This window comes from Pelodiscus sinensis, chromosome 1 (genome assembly GCF_049634645.1).
Source record: "Pelodiscus sinensis isolate JC-2024 chromosome 1, ASM4963464v1, whole genome shotgun sequence".
In the NCBI taxonomy this organism is placed as follows: Eukaryota; Metazoa; Chordata; order Testudines; family Trionychidae; genus Pelodiscus; species Pelodiscus sinensis.
The window spans coordinates 194,695,044-194,711,080 of NC_134711.1; the positions used below are offsets into that span (position 1 = coordinate 194,695,044).

At 39.3% G+C, this 16,037-nt stretch overlaps 1 protein-coding gene across 10 annotated transcripts in view; it reads left to right on the forward strand.

Annotated features, from left to right (window-relative positions):
* CASK (calcium/calmodulin dependent serine protein kinase) overlaps positions 1 to 16,037 on the forward strand; it is a 363,612-nt gene that overhangs the window by 336,879 nt on the left and 10,696 nt on the right. For all 10 annotated transcript variants that reach the window (XM_075912872.1, XM_075912888.1, XM_075912881.1 and 7 more), the window contains 3 exons: positions 5,993 to 6,108; positions 10,935 to 11,015; positions 12,347 to 12,427. In XM_075912872.1, coding sequence (XP_075768987.1) covers positions 5,993 to 6,108; positions 10,935 to 11,015; positions 12,347 to 12,427 — 278 coding nt within the window. The remainder of the gene's footprint in view (positions 1 to 5,992; positions 6,109 to 10,934; positions 11,016 to 12,346; positions 12,428 to 16,037) is intronic.

Here is a 16,037-nt window from a genome sequence, read left to right on the forward strand (position 1 = left end):
CATGGCCAAAACTAATAAGATAACTCATTCAGTGAAGGACTCACGTACTACCCTTTGAATGCTGGATATTTACATGTCATCTAACAAGAGAAGGAGCTACAGCCCGCACGGACAACCCCTGGATCTCCTTTCCAGAGGATCTAATAAAGGCTAGGACTTTAACAGGGTTCAAAAAAGAGCTAGATAGATTCATGGCAGTTAGGTCCATCAATGGCTATTATCCAGGATGGGTAGGAATGGTGTCCCTAGTCTCTGTCTAGATATGGGTAACAGGAATGGGCTCATGTGAGGATTACCAGAGATCAAGGAATATGTCCTATCAAAGACAACACCAGAGACTAGTAACTGAGATCTAGCCGTGTTAGTCTGGTCTTGCTGAAACAAAATACAGGACTATGCAGCACTTTAAAGACTAACAAGATGGTTTATTAGGTGATGAGCTTTCGTGGGCCAGACCCACCATGAAAGCTCATCACCTAATAAACCATCTTGTTAGTCTTTAAAGTGCTGCATAGTCCTGTCTTTTGTTTCAGCAACACCAGAGACTGTTTGATAACAGATCTAAATAATAGTCTAATTGGAGAAGAGCCCAGTATACCCAGTCATCCACCCTTCAATTGGCAGCACTGAAACATCAAATTTGAAGATGTGATCAAGGGCCTGAGCAACCACCGTATAGAACCAGTGCACACCACGCATATTTTCTATCACCATCTGAGGCCCTTTTACTATCAATGGGCCCTCATTACTTTGGACCAATGGGTCCTCGAGATCATAAGAACTGGCTATACGATCCCCTTTATGTCTGTGCCCCTTACCTACCCTTCCTCCCCGTTTCCTCTCACAAGTCCCTTCTACAGGTAGAGGTACAAAAACTACTCAGCCTGGGGTCCATAGAGCAGGCGCCACCCAAATATCATGGAAGAGGGTTTTATTCTAACTATTTCCTTAGTTCCATAAAGACAGGAGGATGGATGCCCATCTTAGATCTCAGGAAACTCAACAAGTTTGTCCACAACCACAAATTCATGATGGTGAACTTAGGAACCATCGTACCTGCACTGTACGAGGGGGATTGGGTCTCAGCCCTTGACCTTCAAATATACTTTCACATAACAATACACCCTGTCCACAGAAGGTTCCTCCCATTTACAGTGGGCAATGACCAGTACCACTATCGAGTCCTTCCCTTTAAGCTGTTGACAACTTCACATTTTTTCCAAAACACTGGCCATAGTAATGGCCTTCCTCAGGAAACAAGGTGTTAACATATTCCTGTATCTGCGTAATCAAAGGGACTTCATGACAACAGACACTAATCGTGACAAACATTACCAGGGATGTTTTTTCCTGACTGGGTCTGCTGATAAATGTACAGAAATCCACTCCGGAACCAACCCAGGGAATAGAATTCATTGGGGCATTACTAAATTCCTGTGATGGCCAAGGCTTCTCTTCCTCTACATTGCTTTTAAACCCTATTTGGTATAATAGACAGTGTACTTCATGACAACTGTTCATACATATCTCCAGGTCCTAGGTCACATGGCAGCCACCACCTTTGTGGTACACCTCACGAGACTCCACATGAGATGTCTGCAGGCTTGGTTTGCTTCCCCAATCGGTACAGCCTCACCAAACAAGTCGCACCCCCACCGTTGGTGCTGGCATCACTGCAATGGTGGACTTGCCCACAAAATCTCCTTTTCAGAGTGCCCTTCCACCATCCAGACTCCTCACATCTAGTAACTACAGATGCATCCCTCATGGGTTGGGGAACCCACTGCAGACATCAGAGAGCCCAAGACAGATGGTCGCACTGAGAGGCAAGATTGCACATGAACATACTGGAACTCAGGGCGGTTCGCAATGCCTACCTCCCATTTCCTGCTGCTCATCCATGGTCACACCATACATGTCCTCACAAACAACACACCATGTACGTTTTACATCAGCCAACAGGGGGTACCTGATCATGCTCACTATGTGCTGAGGCAATCACGTTTTGGAACTGGTACATGAAGAGAAACATCACACTAATGGCAATGAACATACCAGGTCAACAGAACACCATGGCAGACAAACCGAGCAGGCATTTTTCCGAACAACACAAGTGGGAGCTCAGTCTCAAAATCATCCTGCCTATATTTTGACAGTGGGGATTCCTGGTCATGGACCTTTTTGCAACAACAACCAATCGCAAATGCCATCGCTTGTGTTCAAGAGCAGGGCAGGGCAAGCAGACAAGAGGAGATGCTTTCACCATGCCATGGACAGCTCCACTCTTATACACATTTCCTCCAAATTCCCCTGGTTCCCAGGGTAATCCACAAGATCCGAGCAGACTGAGCAGGGGTCATATTGATAGCTCCATACTGGCTGAGAGAGCCTTGGTTTCCATACCTCCATTAGCTATCAGTGGCCGACCCTATTCCCTTTCTTATCATTCCCCAGTTCCTAACTCAGCATCACGGAAGAATATGTCACCCGAACCCTCAGACTCTCAAACTCACCACCTGGCTTCTCTATGGTTCCAGAATGACGAGATCACCTGCTCTTAGAGAGTAAAACAGATTCTTCTTGGCAGCCATTGTCCTTCCATGAGGTACATCTACCAAAACAAATGGAAGCAGTTTCAGGAATGGTGCATCGGCGCTACATACAGGCACATACCACCCCAATACCTACCGTACTAGAGTACTTAATGGACCTCAGTGTTGTAGGGCTCTCCATCAGCTCCATAAGAGTTCATCTCTCAGCCATTACCATCTTCCATAAACCAGTAAATAATGTCTCGGTGATTGGATAAGCAAACACTAGGCAGTTCTTAGCAGGTTTATCCCAAACATGTCCTCATGTATGCCCACTTGTACCACCACGGGACCTGAATCTTGTATTGGACACACTAATGAGATCGCCCTTTGAACCATTAGCAACAGCCTCACTACAACACATGGCTATGAAAGTGTCCTTTCTTGTCGCAATCACATCTGCAGCCCTCATGGCTGAACCACCTTATGCTCTCTTCACAGAGGTCAAGATTATTCTCAGATCTCATGCTAAATTTTTACCTAAGTTCATTTCTGATTTTCACTTTAATGAATCCATTTACTTACCCATCTATTACCCTAAACCACATGACTCCCTGAGGAAGGTGATAATACACACCCTCGATACAAGATGTGTGGTGGAATTTTACATAGACAGGACCAAACAATTTAGAATGTCTAATAGACTTTTTAACTCTATGTCCAGCTCACACAAGGAAACAGCCGTCTCCACACAATGTATATCCAAGTGGATATCAAACTGCATAAATACCTGTTACGGGCTTTGAAACAAAACTCCACCATGGGCATTTCTGCTGCACATTCCATGCAAGCGATGGCTGCATAGACTGCCTTTCTACATAAGTATCTAAAGGGTGTTACCAGGAGGCAGGAGAAAAATTGTTCTCTTTGTCTTCTGATGATAGGACAAGAAGCAATGGGTTTAAATTGCAGCAAGGGAGGTTTAGGTTGGACATTAGGAAATGTTTCCTAACTGTCAGAGTGGTTAAATACGGGAATAAATTGCCTAGGGAAGTTGTGGACTCTCCATCACTGGAGATATTTAAGATCAGGTTGGATAGACATCTATCCGGGATGGTCTAAACTCCTGCTCTGAGGGCAGGGGACTAGACTCAATGACCTCTCGAGGTCCCTTCCAATTCTGTGATTCTGTACCCCTTGCTGACAGCTGTAGGCCAGCTACATGGTCTTCATGCCATAGTTTTGCACAACACTATGCATTACTGCAAGAACCATTATCTACGACACCCATGGATGACACCGTCCTTGCCTCCTCTAATAGATGACTCAAAAGACCCATCTCCACAGATTGTGGATACTGCTTTTTAGTCACCTGTGTGTAGCACCCATAGGGACACCGCTCGAAAGAGAAGAGGAAGTTACTTACCTTGTGCAGTAACAATGGCTCTTTGAGAAGTGTTTCCCTGTGGATGCTCCACTACCGTCCTTTTCTCCCCACTACTTTGGAGTCTACTAAAGAATTTCTGGTAGAAAAGGAACGGAGGAGACCCATGTCGCGTGCATAGTTAATGGACAAAAACAGCACAAGACAGCGACTGCGCATGCACAGCATGGGAAGGCACTGCTGAGCTAAAAATTTCCAATCGCCGGTGCAAGGACGCACTGATACGTGAGCGGAGCACCCACAGAGACACACATCTTGACGCACCATTGTTACTGCAAAAAGTGAGTAACTTCCTAATTCGAGCTGTGGTCTCCACCTTTCCATATTATTTTACCCTTTCCAGGAGTCTGATTTGTCTTGTGTGCCCCACGTTTTACCTCACTTTAAAACTTGCAAAATCAGATATAAAAATATAAATGTCATAGCACAGCAGTACGGAAAACTTGCTTACTCTCTCATTTTTACCATATAATTATAAAATAAATGAATTGGAATATAAATATTGTTCTTCCATTTCAGTGTATAGTAGATAGAACAGGAGAAGTGAATGGTCTACTGCTCTATATAGTATTATAGAGCAGTAGAAGTCAACGTGTAGAACTCCTTACCAGAGGATATTGTGAAGGCCAGGACTTCAACAGGGTTCAAAAGAGAACTAGGTCAATTCATGGAGGTTAGGTCTATCGATGCTTATTAGCCAGGATGGGTAGGAATGGTGTCCCTAACCTCTATTTGTCAGAGGCTGGAAATGCGTGGCAGGATATGCATATCCCTGGGGTGGAGGGAGAGTATTTGTTCCTCTGGGGCATCTGGCATTGGCCACTTTTAGAAGACAGGATTCTGGATTAGATGGACCTTTAGTCTGACCCAGTCTGGCCATTCTTATGTTCTAAGAAAAAAAAAATCAGTGTATGACATTTTAGTTGTAGGTACTTTTTATGTACCCTGTTGTAAAACTAGGCAAGTATCTAGAATAGATGTATTCTAGAATTGATGTATTCCATGGAAGACCTTTTCATACCCCGCCCCAATCTTACTCCCACGCCCAGGGATATGCACACCCTTCATTCAGAACCACTGGTATAGTTTGCATTCTGGCTTGGGAAGGGTATGTTCCTGGTGATGCAATACGCAGCACTATGGAGATTTTGGTGGGCACAGCAGCCTCGGGACACTGCTGAAACTTACCCAAGTCTTTAATCCCAGGCCCACCATCGAGGAGGATGGGAGGGAGCAGTGTCCCCAGGGCCCAACAATTTACTGTGTCAATGGCAGCCAGAGCCCTGGATCCCTATCAGTTGCTTCCAGAGCATCACTCCGCATGGCTCTGAAGGCTAGAGAGGATGCAGACCAGTTTGGGTGACACTAACGGCAGACTGCCCTTGGCCCCACCCCTTCTATGGCTCAGAGCCAGACCCCCCCCCCCATACACAAGTTGTTCTGGGGCCTGCAGTGGCTGTCAGCCCCGCTGTTTACTCCTGTCTGAATTATGTCAGGGACATTTGCTCCTGAAGCAGCCTACAATCAGGGTACACAATTGTAGTTTAAAGCCATTTTAGACTTCTCTTTCTCCTGGGCTATGAGATGTAAGAACAGTCCTTATAACAATGCACTTGTAAAATACATATATTAATATGCATTTCTGTGACTAAACATCTTTAGTAAAAGGAAGTGGTGTGAGAAATCCTGCTGTACACTTGTAAATACAAACAGCTTTCTTTTTTTGTCTTGTGGCACCTTAGAGACTAACACTAATATTTTTTTATATATATATATTTATCATGAGCTTTCGTGGGCAAAACCACTTCTTCAAATGCCCATGAAAGCTCATGATACTATACATATTTTTTTGTTAGACTCTAAGGTGCCACAGGACTACTCGTTCTTTTTTGAAGTATTACGTGTTCTTTTAAATACATGTTTATAATAGAAGAGTTAATACTTCAGCAAATGATAATGATACCAGGTTGTCTATAGCAACAAGCTGATTAGCTATTTTTTCCCTTTCCCATGCCAGGCGAGTAGCTTGCATTGCCATGGAGAAGACCAAACAAGAGCAGCAGGCCAGCTGTACTTGGTTTGGAAAGAAAAAGAAGCAGTACAAAGACAAATACTTGGCAAAGCACAATGCAGGTATGAGAAGCAAGGGTCTTTGAGGCCACATAAAAAATTGCTTTGCCAGCCAAACCTCATTTATTGATGGCCAACTGGCACTGCCACGAACCTAGTGAGTTATGTAGGAAAAGTTTAGTAAAGTGAGAGCTCTACCAGTCATTCTACACTGATTCTCAATGTAGTATTTAAACTTAATAGTTTAACTAATAAGACAAAACACATTGACCATAACACATCCAGCAGTAGTATTGTACTGCTCTAGTTTTATAATTAAAGGAACTGTGTGGAAGACAACAAGATACAATTTTAATGGGCTATTTAAAGTGTTTTATACCATACTGTATTTCCTGCTTACAGAGTATTCTGTAGCAGCTTCCAGACAATTTTGTTAATATGTTAGCTATTGTTATTTAAAATAGATTATGTAAATCAAAACATGATTAGCAAAAGGGTATTTCTGAAGCTTTACAGCTGAAAGAAAAATAAATGGCACTTTGAAGTTAAAAAGTATAGTTTTGCAGTTGAACATCCAATAGACTAACATAGCAGAAGTTATGTTCTGAAGTTATACCATAGAGTCAGCTTTAAACAACTATAATCTTGATTACATTTGGCTGAAATTAGACCAACTCTTGGAGTTCTTCTCCTAATGCCTGTAATTGGCTGCATTCTGAGGATTGTATTCTATTTAGAATGCTAAATGAAAAGTGTTTTGGTAGACTTTGAAAATTTAAATATCTTGATATGTTAAAAATAATTAAAATAGTCAATGTATTCTATTTGTATTGCATTTTTATTTATATTGTAAACTGTGGTGGTAATACATTGTGATACTCTTGTCTCTAGAGCTTTTAAGATTTTATCAGAACCAGGGTGTACATATATATCCAGCACTTTATAGTGAAGTATCTTTATGTATTGCGTAAACTGCAGCTTTTCCAGTTGTGATCCTCTGGTGTCTATAGCAGAAAAAAACATTTTCTTTCATGTTTTTTCAAAAGATTAGTCACAGTGTAATATCAATTGCTATGTCAGTACAACTGATGTCCTACTGGCCCTCCAGTAAAACATATGGTACAAAATATTAAATCACTCACTTGTTCCATGACCCTTGTTGTACTACATCTGAGCATTAGAAGGCAAGATAAATACAGACTGAAAATCTTTTAATTTAATTTCTTTTATTAGTTTGAATTACTCATGTTTTAATATTTGCATTTAATTAAAATAATATTGCAGCCATCTTACAGAAATTAATAATATTAAAGAAAACAAGAGAGAATGAGGAATACATGCTAGACTTGATATAGTAGGGATATTTCAGGCTATGATTGGGGTTTGCATAATGCTTTCCTGTATTACGCTTCGCTACGGCCAATGTAGTTAGCCTTTCACTGATAAAAGCACCAATAGTTCTCACAAAATTTATAAATAAAAATAAAAATGCTTCATAACAAACACAAGTTTTAAAAATGGTATCCTAGGCATAGTACCATCTGGTATGTATGCCCAGAAAAAAACCTGGCTAATCGGACTAGAGGTTCTAATTAGGATCTGTTTGAAAAGTCTTAATTCAGTCTTAGTGTCTTTGATTTAGAGGAATTAATTGTCTAATGCAGGAGATTGCAGGGCCCCAAGAGGTTAATTACACTAATATTACACGTATAAGACATAATTAAATTTGGTAAATGCAGTACTGACTAGAGCTAACCTCAAATATTACCAAATTATTTTTCTTGTACATAATTAGATTGCTTTCTAGAGCGCGTATACAGCCTTGTGAAAATTAGCAGAGTTTGTATTTAACCTATGTTCCTGCTCATATCCTCTGCATACCAATAGGCCACTGATACATTGTTTATCTTCATAACAAGATAAAGCTACAGTGAGGGCTAATAACCAATTAGGGTTTGGATGTGAAGTTACCAGAATCTTGTGAGCTGTTCTTACTTTGGGTCCCAACTGGCAGTTATAATCCTGTGAGATTTGTCATCTGGAAAGGTAGAAATTCTACCAGATCATCTGTTTGGAGATTTTCACTATCTTGTGTCATGATGTCACAAACTGACTGTTGTCACAAGATTTTAGCAGCATCTACCACAGAACTGGAAAGTAGGCCCTTTCCTGTTTTGAATCTTATTAGAAATACAAACCAGCAAAGTTGGTTGTAATCTGAGGAATCTAATTCAAACTCTCTCGAGTAAGTCATGCAAAAGCATTGAAAGGTAGAATTTGCTCCTCTTTGTATTACTTGCATTCACAAGAAAATTTTAATATATATATTTTTACAACCCATTTTCTCATGTTACTATTTTATGGAGGAGAAAAGGGTGCTGGAATATAGGTGGTAAAACAGCCTTGCTATTGACTGAAAATGTGTGGTTTGCTAAATATTTTAGGGGCATAGTTTAGATTTTGGTGCAGTTTTCAAGGATGTCAATGGAGCTTGTCACCACATTGCTTTATAGATCAAACAGTTTATGAAGCCACAGAGAAAATAGTTTAATTGTTTATTATATTCAAAAAGGCAGAATTTTCTCCTTTGACACGAAGATAATTGCTGCTGTCACACCTCACTTTTGTCTCTAATCAGCTTTCATGTCTTGAGCTAAGTCCTCAAAGAGTGTACAGTATCATGCCAGATCTTCAAAAGTCTATTTTAAGTCAACTAAAGATAGTATTTTTTAATAGTTGACTTTATTATTTTCAGGTGTGTTATAAGATACATTGTAGTAATTTTTAAATGTATTTGAAAATAAATCTTTTTACAGAAATGCTATTGCAGGACTTTGTAAAATGCCACTCCTGAGATTTAAGTTATGTTTCAAAGTATGCATAAAATAATTATTAGAATACTGCCAAGCTTTTATAAAATGCGTTTATCATTTCTTAATGTTATTTATTTGCCTTGTGTTTAGAATATTGCATGGGAAAGTTTTATTTTGTGCATATACTTTTTATTTTACTAATATACTACAAGCCATATCTCAATGACCCCTGTACATTTTTCATGCTGTCTTACTCCCAATGGCCTCTGTGCATGTAAGTAACCTGTCAAGTGACAATGCCTCTTTATTTGCTTCTTACTGTTTCCTTTCAATAACTCCTTTTCTTTATTAGCTAGTTGCACAGAAACATTAAAAGTTCAGTCTTTAAATGTGTCCTTGTATTCCTCATATCTTGTGTATGAAAAATCATTTCCATCTGTTTATGGAAACCCTACAGTCATTAGGTAATCCCATTTAGACCAAAGCCTATATTCTCCAGGCTGCTAGTTTGTGATTAAAACATTATAATGTACCATTTTTGTCTGTTAGTGTTTGTGGTGTTTGTCTTAATATAATGTATTGCAGTTCAGGGAGAATAAAAGGTATATTTTTTTCCCAATGGGAGGATGAGTTATTTAAGTGTTAGATTATTCAAGTGGCAGAACTGGTTCACACAAATTAGATACACTGATCGTTCTAATGCAGAATAAACCTGTTACCTAATTTAAATGAATTCAAATTGCAGCAGAGACGTACTCCATCTTTGTAGGTTCTTGGAATGAAGAAAAATATCATCATAACATTCCTCTAAAAGTACATTTTAATATTTGGTGACACTTGAGGAAAATCTTTTTCTTTAAATTGAATTCAGAATGTTTTCTGACAGACTAACAAATTTGCAAATCCATATATTTTCTAAGTTAAGAAATCTTAAATAATTAAACTGACTTATTTATAGTGTATTTCTAAGTACAATAAATAAATCTGAATTGAAAACAACATTACTGCAATGACTACTACTAGATTAATTAAAGCTTAAATATAGTAGGCTTCTTTTCTGCCTTCCTTTTTAAGAGTACCAGGATTATAATACTGGTAATTCTTGATAGTGTGCGCCCCCCCCCCCCCCCGATCATCTTTGTCATAATTGCTGATTGCCACATTCTTATAGCTAAATTAAAGCAGTATTCACTATAGTTAACTGCCCCCTTCTTCATTCCTTCATTAGAATTTTACTGAAATGATTGTGTTACCATAAACATTCTATTATTGGCCATAAGAAGGAACGGGCTTATTTTAAGGAAGAAAACTCAATTTGATGCATATACTGTACCTTAGCAATTGACAGTGGTCAGATAGGCATTGTAGAAAATACACATTGCAGTTAAATTAAGATTTTACTAAAATGAGATTTTTTTTATATTCATATGCTCTCAGTATGGTGGAGGTTCATTTTTTTGCAAATCTCCATTCAGTGTCAAAAGTTTGAAAAGCATGAGAATAAAAATAGCATGCGTTTGAGGAGAATTCTACTTATAATTAACATGTTCTGTTTAAAGAAAAAACCCACAAAACATGAAATCAAACTACTTGCTTATGCATTTTTCATAATTCTAAGAGAAAATATTATTTTTAAAAGTAGCCTCTACCTTTAGTGTAAATAGATGTTTTCATATTGTATTCATGTTGGTCACTGTCTGTAGACTTTTAGTACTGCTAAATTTTAGGTATGCAAAAAATATGAATAGCATGCTATTTTAACTAATTTTTTTGATCTGCTGACTACTGCATGAAATAACATGCAAGTTGTCCTAAGCCTTTCAATAGCTTTCAGTGTTATGTTTTTAACCATTTGTATGGACTTAAAAATGAGTGGTTTCATTAAGCTTGCAACCATAAAATGTCTAATTTAAATATATTTCAGTATTGTCAGTTTAATTTTTTTAGAAATATAGTTTTGGAATGCATATTTAATATTGTTACTACAATTACAGTTTGGTATAAATGACAATCTATTTCTCAATGCACTTCATACACTTTTTTCCTCTTATCTTTCCATTTTGTTTTGTGCTTTAGTGTTTGATCAATTAGATCTCGTCACATATGAAGAAGTAGTAAAATTGCCAGCATTCAAAAGGAAAACACTAGTCTTACTAGGTAATTTTAAGTATATCTTATTCTAAACAGAACATTAATGTTGACAATATGTTTTGAATCTCTTTATGATGCTGAATATTGTTACACCTTGGTTCAGTGATGTGATGTGAGCCTCAAGGGTTAAAGCCGACTATCCAGTGAAAACTACTGGATGATGGTGAAACAAATGATTTTTATTAAGTGGTCAAAACCAGCAATTAACAAGTAGGTGTTTGAACTAGCAATTGCTCAGTACTTTTACTGCGTAGAAAAGCTTGGGCACAATTATACCCAACTGATTACAATTCTTTGATTACAATTCACTTATATCAAATCACTATCCCTAATTCGCCTAAGACAACGCAGCATACAAATGAAAAATACAAAAAACAAAGCCAAAGTAATGATAATAAAAGAACCGTCCAAAGCCAGCCCCTCTATGGTTATTTTAGGACAGCTGGTGGAGTTAGTCATAAATCTACTTTTACAACTTAACAACTCCGGGGCTTCTATTTCTAACACTTATACTTAACCTAAATACAACACTACTATACAACACAAAATTATACAATTTACACAGCGTGGTTAACAGAACTTAGATACACTTTACAGAATTACACAGTGAAATTAACACAATTTGACTATTAATTAAACCAATAACTAATACATTTAAAGCAATACTTACAAATCCAGAAACGATAACAACACAAAGACACACTAGAACTCGGAGCATGCTCAGGACTCGTGCACCCCTATATTTGTCTCAAAGGGTGGGGAGGCAGCCTCAGGGTGATCAATCCTTTAGCTGGGCAAAAAAAAAGACACGTGCCCTCAATACACGGAACCTTCCGTCGAACAAAGGGGTAGAGGGTCTTTTATACAAAAATTCGGTGTCTGATGCCATGCTAGGGTCTGCATTTGGCAGGGCCTGATAGGCTAGTGATGAGGTAGTATGACAATACTGCCCTATAGAAATTTTCGTGATGTATGCGTGATCCCCTCGTGGACAGGACCAGATGGGGCATAGTTAGTGTAAGACAATTATGTTTTATTACCCTATGTTTACTTTTTCCCTTGCCCCTAAGACTGGTCAAGCTACGGTCAAATGAGGCTTATCTGTAAGCACTATCTAGTCATGCTCACCTCCCTATTTTTTTGGCACCTGTGAGTCCCAGAATGCCTATAAGATCAAATTCCATTCACAAAACTGCATTGTGCTGCCCATGCTCCTCTGAGTATCTGGGTTTTGTGTGAGGGGCCTTGTGTGGCAGGATGGGCTATACGCGAAGGCCGTGGACAGAAAAAGCCTGCTTTACAACAAATATAAATTTCCTCTTTGTATTGTGAATTAGGTGCACACGGTGTTGGAAGAAGACACATAAAAAATACACTCATCACAAAACACCCAGACAGATTTGCATACCCTATTCCACGTAAGTAGCAATGTTAAATTTGACAAAAAAATTATGTGTTACTTATAAGATATCGCTAGTTCATTATTGTGTGGGTAATTGTACTCTGTTAAAATTTAAGTATAAGTTGAGGGTGGTTGAATCATAATACTGAGGGGAAGAGGGAGGGTTTGCTATGGAAAAATGCAATCAATTCTTGCACCTAAGTATATACAACATTCTTTTTATTTGGAACGTTTTCATACTATTCACACACAACCTGTTTTTATGGAGGCATCCTACCCCCAGATGTTTGACATTTTAAAGTTTAAACCTAACAGTCACTTTACGTAAAAGATAATATATGTGAGTATTTAGCTGTGTGTGTCTGTGAGAGTCAAGATAGGAGAAGGTCTTAAGGTCACAAAATTCCCAGGAAAAGAAATGTAAATTGGATTTTGATTAAATGTTTTATATGTTTACCTTACTTCACTGTTTTACACTGTTACATACAACCTTGAGGACTGTGACTTTTAAGTTTCCGTAAAATTATCCAGAGATGGGAACAAGAGCAAAATGCAGTTCACTTTACTCTTTTCAAGTACCATCTTCAGTTCTTCTTCATGACCCTGCTGCCACAGATCCCCACTATAGCATGGCCCTCCAACAGGAACCCCAGAACTGTCTGAAGTATAACTAACTGAGGATATAAACACCTTCCCTAGCTAGCCATCCTCAGTTTCACTCTCTTCACTGGTGTCAGAGGCGCAGAACCCAAAAGATCCCCTTTGCTGACGCTTAGACACTACAGTGATAAGGGGTGGCATAATTTTGTCAAGATTCTGATATTTCTTGTATGCTTTTTGTTTTATAATGAGGGTTAGATGAGTTGTCGTTACATAAAGTTTGTTGTTTTTACAGTTAATGTATGTGCTTTTTAGAACCTGTCTGTGCTGGCCAATGCAGAAAAATTATAGGGGTTTAAGAAGAGTTCTTCTTTACACACAGACGCCTTCCTTATGCTGCTTACTCCTACTGCCTCAGCTTCCTTCCCACTGAACTCCCTCTTAGAACCCCTTCATTGTGGCTTTCCATCCTTTTAACTGAAGCCATCTAAGGTCACCAGTGACTCTCACCTGGCCAGTTTTTCAGAGTTTCTCTCCCTGCAGTACAGTCATGCTGATGTAGGTCAGAACTCTATTCCTGGTCCCCTCCTTTTCTCCTATACACTTTCTCCCCCTCTGCTAAACTGATCCATGGTCACAGTTTAAACTACTGTGTATATTAGGGATGTTTGAGTTAACCAATTAACTGATGCTTATTGGTGAATGGTATCAGTTACATTCAGCCGGCTCCCAGGAAGACAGATTCACTGCCACAGAGCAGCGAAGCCTTCTCCCTGGGAGCCAGACAGGCAGCAGCTGGCTCCACTCCTGGGGAGGTGGCTTCATTGCTGCAGCAATGGGGAGGCTCCGTTGCAGGTTCCTCTGCTCCTGGAGAGGCTTCACGGCAGGCTCTGCTTATAAAGCTAAGCTTAGCTTTATACTGCAGAGCCCACAGCGCATGTAACCGCTAAGATCTTTAGCAGTTACGCTGTTACCATATCGCACAATTTTTAACATCTCTAGTATATATGCTGATAACTCCTAAAAATCTCTCAGTCACACTGTCTGGAGTAGTTCACAACCATGAGTACCAGCCTCAGGGCAGACTGTCAAAAAGCAAAACAGGCAATCCAAACTGATGGTATGTTCTGTAATTATCTTTCATCCACCCAGTAACAAATGTGAACTTGTGAATCAATGTAGAAGTCTTACCATGTGTCACATCCTGTTCCCTTGAGCACTCCAGTCTCTCTTGCCACCCAGGTAATAAATGGTCACTTTCATCAGAAATCACAAAATATTCAAGTTGTTCCCAGTCCCAAGATACTAGTCACTTACTTCTAGTTCAGTTTGTACCTTAGATCTCAAACCAAAGACAATGCTGGTAGCCAATCTTATAGTAAACTAAGTATTTATTAACTAGGAAAAAGACACAAAAGTTATTTACCAGTTAAAACGCAACATATCAGCATAAAAGAGTTATATTCTGTGGTTCTGAAATGTGGCAGAAATGTTGTAATCTGTCCAACAAATGTCTTTGTGAGAGTCCAAATGGCAAAAAGAGAATTATTTTTTTCTTGTGAGTGTCTTTATATGACCATGCCCCAGAGTTCAAACCATTGGGATAATCGTTCCTGCGCATATAAAACTTCATGCGTGGATTGGGCAATCAGCAAAGCTTTTGTCCTACATAGGTCCATCTGGTTTTTATAGTTCTTTATGATAGACCGGGCACCTACCCTTCCTGCCTAGATTTACAAGTTCAGAGCAGACATTTTTACAGTTAAATAGCAAAAGTTGTGTATTACCCTATAGCAAGGGATAAATTAGATTAATGTATTTAGCAACTTTCGGGCATCTTTACAAGTCTAATACCATACTTCAGTAATATTGAGATACAGTGAGCTCATCTGATTTCTAGTTATGAATTTCAGTGCTCGCTTGCCCCTGAAGCCTTGGCAATTACTGGCACCTGGTTTTACTAGCATCGCACTTTCCTCTCCCCACATTCCTTTGCCCAGCAGCCCATAGCATCCAGGAGAAGCAATTGCAGTGAAAGTTCTGCACAGACCCTACTGCCCTGTACTAGAGAAATCTCAGTGGATAATTGAACTATCAAATTCTGCACATCTCTTCTGAGCCTGTGAGAACTGTGATTTTTCAGAAGCTTCTAACTTGGTCATATTTGGGTGAATGTTCATGAATACATAGAAAGGCATATCCCTGACATTAGTATGACTCCACTCCCTGCCAAATATTGTGTCCCCTTTCCAAAGCATTGAGATACAAGAGCTGCTGATCTAAATGAGTGTGTTTCAAAAAAAGTTTGGCAAATTTATAATAATTTGAAAATGGTGTTATAAGGGGAAGTTCTGGGCGACCTTAACTATTGTAGGTACTATGAGATCTGTCTGCAATACCAGAGTATATAAAGTTGAGGAAAGGGGACTAGAGGAGAGAGGAAGAGGAGCGGGATGAGAGGTGGTGAAGGAATTTTCAGAAGATGGGCCCAAAGCCTTAGATCTGGAGAGTTAGAATGGTGTCTTGAAGTCCAAGATTAGATTGAAACAAGAGAACTAGGTAGAGCCTTGCAAATCCACAGATATTAATGGGTATCCTCATCCACAGATGTGGATGCAGATATCCATGACTCATTTTTTCAGATATAGATGTGGATACAAATTTTGTATTCAGAACCTTGAAAATGTGCAGATATCTGTTTTATATCCACTGGTATCTGCGCATCTGTGGATATGAATGCAGATATCCACAGCTCATTTTGAGGATACAGATGTGAATAAAAAATTTGTATCCATGCGGGGCTCTAGAGGTAGGAAGGAGTGTGCTAGAGACCTCTTACGTTGGTGAATTCTGATTGAGGAGGGGGTTGAAGGCAGGCCAGTGTCACTGGGGGGTTGAATATGCAAGTGTCTATTGGGGTAGGGGAAGAGAGAGGGTTGTTCACCAAGGAAGAAGGAATGCTTGCAGGATTTCAAAAACCTGTACTTGAAGCCTACACATACTTGTGATACAAGCTCCAAGATCAA